This window comes from Thalassophryne amazonica, chromosome 5 (genome assembly GCF_902500255.1).
Source record: "Thalassophryne amazonica chromosome 5, fThaAma1.1, whole genome shotgun sequence".
Taxonomy (NCBI): Eukaryota; Metazoa; Chordata; class Actinopteri; order Batrachoidiformes; family Batrachoididae; genus Thalassophryne; species Thalassophryne amazonica.
Genome location: NC_047107.1, coordinates 47,145,766 through 47,151,765, shown reverse-complemented (window position 1 = coordinate 47,151,765; position 6,000 = coordinate 47,145,766). Strand labels below are relative to the sequence as shown.

The following is a 6,000-nucleotide window of genomic DNA, read 5'->3' as shown; positions in this document are numbered from 1 at the left end:
GATGGTGGCATTCATTTGAATGATGAAACATTTTTAAAAACTGTTAAAATGGGTTGTCAAATGTACTTTGGCAGCAGTTGATATACTTGGATGGCCCATGTGAAGTTGCCTTGTGAGAAAGACTGCACTATAAATCTGACATAGTGACATATTAATGTTAATTGTGTGTAACGAAATAATGTCAGTAGGCAACACGGTGGCTTAGTGCTTATCGCCCTGTCACACCTCAATGATATAGCCAGCGTACGCCGACATATAACAAATTTGGCAAAAATGCTGGTGTACATTGAATATGTTATGGGTAAGGTTTTATAAGTTAAAAGCATGATGAAGCACGCTGGTGTATGTCAGTTCGGCGAGGTCGTCGAAAGTATTGAGTATGCAAATATGGCTCATACGAGGTCTGTTAGAAAAGTAACGGACCTTTTTATTTTTTGCAAAAACTGTATGGATTTGAATCATGTGTAATTGCATCAGCCAAGCTTGAACCTTCATGTGCATGCGTGAGTTTTTTCACGCCTGTCGGTTGCATCATTTGCCTGTGAGCACGCCTTGTGGGAGGAGTGGTCCAGCCCCCTCGTCAGATTTTCATTGTCAGGAAATTGGCTGATCGACTGCCACTTTGCTTCATCAAAATTTTTTCAGAAAGTGTGAGAGACAGCCAAGTAGAAACCATTTGGAAAATTCAGATGGCTTTCGGTGAAGATCTTATGGGGATCACACAGATTAAGGACAATTACAACTGGATTAAAGACGACCCACAGCGGCAGATGGTGCGCCGCGCACCGAGTGGCGATCGACAGGCTCAAACAACCAGATCATTTCCAAAGTGAACGCTTTGTTGATCCGGGACGTCATCTGACTACCAGCTGGACATAGCCCTTTTTTTGACACATTCCACTGTTACAGGAGTTTTTGTAATGGAAAGAGGAGCGCAGAAATTCCCCACGGAGCCGCTCATGGCGCGGGACGAAAGCACCTCTGTGTTGGTCTCACAGGACAAGCCCTAACATGCCCAGCTCTTGCACCATTCGGAAAATTCAGACGGCTTTCGGTGGCTTTTCAGTCGTGTGACTATCCGAGAAATTGTGGACGAGCTGGACATGCCACAACATGTCCTGTGAGGCTTCATCACGGCGTTGCTTTTTGTTCTGTGCCCTGCGCCTTCATCCCGACGCGCAAATTTCTCCGCTCCTCTTTCCATTACAAAAACTCCTGTAACAGTGGAATGTGCCGAAAAAGTGCTATGTCCAGCTGTCTTGCCATTTCTCTGGTAGTCAGACGACGTCCCGGATCAACAAAGTGTTCACTTTGGAAATGATCTGGTCGTTTGAGTCTGTCGATCGGCGCCTGGTGCGCGGCGTGCCATCCGCCGCTGTGGGCCGTCTTTAATCCAGCTGTAATTGTTCTTAATCTGTGTGATCCCCATAAGATCTTCACCGAAAGCCATCTGAATTTTCAAAATGGTTTCCACTTGGCTGTCTCTCACACGGTCTGAAAAAATTTTGATGAAGCAAAGCGGCAGTCAATCAGCCAATTTCCTGACAATGAAAATCCGACGAGGGGACTGGACCACTCCTCCCACAAGGCGTGCTCACAGGCGAATGACGCAACCGACAGGCGTGAAAAAACTCACGCATGCGCACGAAGGTTCGAGCTTGGCTGATGCAATCACACATGATTCAAATCCATATAGTTTTTGCAAAAAATAAAAAGGTCCGTTACTTTTTTAACAGACCTCGTATGTCCGACATACATGGGTGGGCCACATGTTATAGATAATTTTTGTGGTTGTTAACACACATTGCTTGTAAGTTACTCATGAGAAATACTTCGAGATAATGTCTAGGGTACACAAAACCTAACCCCTGAGTAACTTATATCAAACATATCTCCAATCTCTAACCAGATCCTTACTCTGGATGGCATTACCCTGACCTCTAGTAATACTGTGAGAAATCTTGGAGTCATTTTTGATCAGGATATGTCATTCAATGCGCATATTAAACAAATATGTAGGACTGCTTTTTTGCATTTACACAATATCTCTAAAATTAGAAAGGTCTTGTCTCAGAGTGATGCTGAAAAACTAATTCATGCATTTATTTCCTCTAGGCTGGACTATTGTAATTCATTATTATCAGGTTGTCCTAAAAGTTCCCTGAAAAGCCTTCAGTTAATTCAAAATGCTGCAGCTAGAGTACTAACGGGGACTAGAAGGAGAGAGCATATCTCACCCATATTGGCCTCTCTTCATTGGCTTCCTGTTAATTCTAGAATAGAATTTAAAATTCTTCTTCTTACTTATAAGGTTTTGAATAATCAGGTCCCATCTTATCTTAGGGACCTCATAGTACCATATCACCCCAATAGAGCGCGTCGCTCTCAGACTGCAGGCTTACTTGTAGTTCCTAGGGTTTGTAAGAGTAGAATGGGAGGCAGAGCCTTCAGCTTTCAGGCTCCTCTCCTGTGGAACCAGCTCCCAATTCAGATCAGGGAGACAGACAGCCTCTCTACTTTTAAGATTAGGCTTAAAACTTTCCTTTTTGCTAAAGCTTATAGTTAGGGCTGGATCAGGTGACCTGAACCATCCCTTAGTTATGCTGCTATAGACTTAGACTGCTGGGGGGTTCCCATGATGCACTGAGTGTTTCTTTCTCTTTTTGCTCTGTATGCACCACTCTACATTTAATCATTAGTGATTGATCTCTGCTCCCCTCCACAGCATGTCTTTTTCCTGATTCTCTCCCTCAGCCCCAACCAGTCCCAGCAGAAGACTGCCCCTCCCTGAGCCTGGTTCTGCTGGAGGTTTCTTCCTGTTAAAAGGGAGTTTTTCCTTCCCACTGTCGCCAAGTGCTTGCTCACAGGGGGTCGTTTTGACCGTTGGGGTTTTTATGTAATTATTGTATGGCCTTGCCTTACAATATAAAGCGCCTTGGGGCAACTGTTTGTTGTGATTTGGTGCTATATAAATAAAATTGATTGATTGATTGAATGTGTGAATGCTTTTGCAAAAGTGATTTCTTAGGTTTTTATTTTTAATAAATTTGCAAAAATTTCAAAAAACTTTTTTCATGTTGTCATTATGGAATGTTGTGAGGTAGGAGAATTTTGAGGGGAACAAATTAATTTACTCCATTTTGGAACAAGGCTGTAACATAATAAAAAGTGGAAAAAGTAAAGCGCTGTGAATATTTTCCAGATACACAATAGGACTTGTTTATGAATTGTGCATAATCCTTCAAGTACTGAGATAAAATGTTCTGTTGATTAAACAATCTTCTAAATGTCGTAAGATAAAATAAGATAACATAAAATAAAATACATTGTAACAAAGCCCACTGTGACCAATTGGCATTTAAATTTTATTTGGTAAACAACTAAAACTACAAAAACGAAAAAAGCAAGAAATATGGGAAGCTAGTTAGACATTTAGTGTTTTTGATTTATTCTGTTTGTGGAGATTTTTTCTCATGACCGCAATATGCTATATTACTATATATATTACTATATTACTTCATATTACGTCCTTACAAGATCATAATTAAAAAATGAATCGCTTTCTTTCCTATACGCAAGTTCTGCTACGTGGCAAAACAGCATTCATCACATTCCGAGTTGTTACTGCAGACATTGGATTTAGTTTTTCAACGAGGGACATCTGAACCTAGACTGTAACCTAGATGGCTACGCTGTAAGATTGCCGCATTTTCACACAAATCGAATGTTGGGTGAACTTAGTTGTTCATGATAGCTAACGTCGGGTACTTTGGCATTTGTTACCGTGCTATTAGTTTCCAATTAACACTCACGGCTGTCGTACAACTCGAACACAATTTGGACACAAATAACAGATATATTTCATTCGTTAGAATAGCTGGACAAGGGATGAAAGCAGTTTTTAATTTTAAAAACCTACCATTTTTGTTGCTTGTAATCAAATCCACATCACATTTCCTGCTGCCGTACGTAACGTGAGATCTTACGCCTGCATGACGCACACACGCACGGTTCCGTTTGAGTTGCTGATTGGCTGATGTACTAGCAGGTTCTGAACATTGAAACCTGTCACAACACGTCGCTGAAACCTTTCGTTTTATCCCCTCCCAAAGAAAAAAAAAATCATTCGACAGCGATTCGTAAGTCATTATTTTTATTTCTTCATATAATCTTTATTAAACTTTTTTTCAAGTCCTAATATGTAGTGAAAAACCCGGAAACGTGGTGTAAACTCCGGAATAAACATTTAACCCTTGTCACGTACTGAGGTTATCCCCGTTAAAGTGTACAAATAGGTGAGTAATTGCTTATGAGCGAAATTAATTGTTCATATTTTAACTAATTGCTTTGACTGGTTGTCAGTTTAAAACCACAAAAAACAACAATAACAACAACAAGACAAGCAAGTTACATTTGAGGCAGACTGAGTGTTAATGAGTGAAGTTGGTTTCACGTCCGTGTCGTGCAGTTTTCATCACTTTGACCATTTAGATAGCTAAAAACAATGCTGCTGTTGTTGTAATAAGGTTGTCAAAGGGCATGCATTTGTGGAGAAATCCAAGTGCAGACAGTTGCCCAGTTCCAGATCACCTTTTTTAAAGTCCCGCTATACGAGCCATTATGCAGCTGAATGTCCTTTATTGGGTATTGTTGTATTGGGTATTTGGATGTTATCTAGTTGAAAAAGTCTGGATGGTGTAGCCCTTCTACTTAAAGTGTGAAGCCACATTATGTATTGTGCAAATATTTGCCGGAAACTTTGCCCAGTTCTGGATCACGACACTGTCACTTTGGGGGCATTCCTGGCATCTGGCTGGAGCCTTTCTAATGCTACACACTGTGCCCGAGAATGTGTTTTGAACACAAAATGATATAAATTATAACTATTAAATGAGAATTTACTTAGTTTCGAAAGGCACTGTTATACGTTTTTACGAGCAAAAAATTAAGTGTTTACTCAAATTGAGTGGCATTCCTTAATAAATGAAGATAAAATAAAATCTGTGGCAATAAACATTCTTGGATTTTGATATCTCCCCTAAGTTTTTAACTCAATGAAGTGGGTCAGGATCAAACAAGATGCCCAACTTGCTATCATTTCGCACCTTATATTGTTAGAGATGGAGAGCAAAGGAGGGTTTTAAATGTGTGGAGGTGAGATTTTCTCCCGAATTAAAAAATAAAAGCCTCCACATTCATGCCCATTCGTGATGTTGAGATGACCCCCAAAGTACACATGGCTCACAAGTACTGACATGAGGCTGCTGCTTCAGTGATCCACAACCGGCAAATTTTCGCGTTGGAGATAAATGCGTGCAGCAATTAAACAGCAAGACATAACACACTGACATTTTCTACCCAAGTAAGTAAGTATGCATATACATACACATACACCCATACACGCATACCCATATGCACACACATACCTATACACATATACATATGCATATATATATATAAACATGATTGGGATTGAAAAAGAGATAGGAACATCTTCTTTACAATATGTGAAGTGGAGTTTGGATGTGGTAAGGTGACATTAGTGCAGGGATTTGTAAATGAGTTGTTATTGCACATGATTTGTGGACATATTATTGCATGTGGTTATTTCAGTGTTATTGTACAGCCTGACCTCAGCAGGCAGGAATGACCTGCGGTATCATTCCTTCTTGCACTGAGGATGCCTCAGTCTGTCACTGAACGAGCTGATCACCTCCACTACAGTCCGGTGCAGAGGGTGAGAGTTGTTGTTCATGATGGATTTGAGCTTGGTTAACACCCTCCTCTCTGCCACCTCCTCCAGAGACTCCAGAGGACAGTCCAGGACAGAGCTGGACTTCCTGACCAGCTTGTTCAGTCTCTTTCTCTCCCACTCTGTGCTGCCCGGGGCCCAACAGACAACAGCATAGAGGAGAGCAGAGGCTACAACAGAGTTGTAGAAGGTCTTAAGCAGAGGCCTGCTCACTCCAAAGGATGTCAGTCTCCTCAGGAGGTGGAGGC

The 6,000-nt window shown here is 41.1% G+C and overlaps 2 protein-coding genes across 4 annotated transcripts in view; one reads left to right on the top strand and one right to left on the bottom strand.

Annotated features, from left to right (window-relative positions):
* Positions 1 to 3,999, bottom strand: part of tmem167a (transmembrane protein 167A) — a 40,723-nt gene extending 36,724 nt beyond the window's left edge. The window contains exon 1 of the mRNA XM_034170106.1: positions 3,920 to 3,999. Within this exon, the coding sequence (XP_034025997.1) occupies positions 3,920 to 3,922 (3 nt within the window). The 5' untranslated portion in view covers positions 3,923 to 3,999. The remainder of the gene's footprint in view (positions 1 to 3,919) is intronic.
* Positions 4,000 to 4,033: 34 nt separating this feature from the next.
* Positions 4,034 to 6,000, top strand: part of LOC117510404 (DNA repair protein XRCC4-like) — a 179,095-nt gene continuing 177,128 nt past the window's right edge. For 2 of the 3 annotated variants that reach the window (XM_034170103.1, XM_034170105.1), the window contains exon 1: positions 4,034 to 4,139. The gene's annotated coding sequence lies outside the window, so the exon portion shown is untranslated. Of the gene's footprint in view, positions 4,140 to 4,165; positions 4,296 to 6,000 lie in introns of those variants that run through there. The other variant, XM_034170104.1, reaches the window with a different exon arrangement.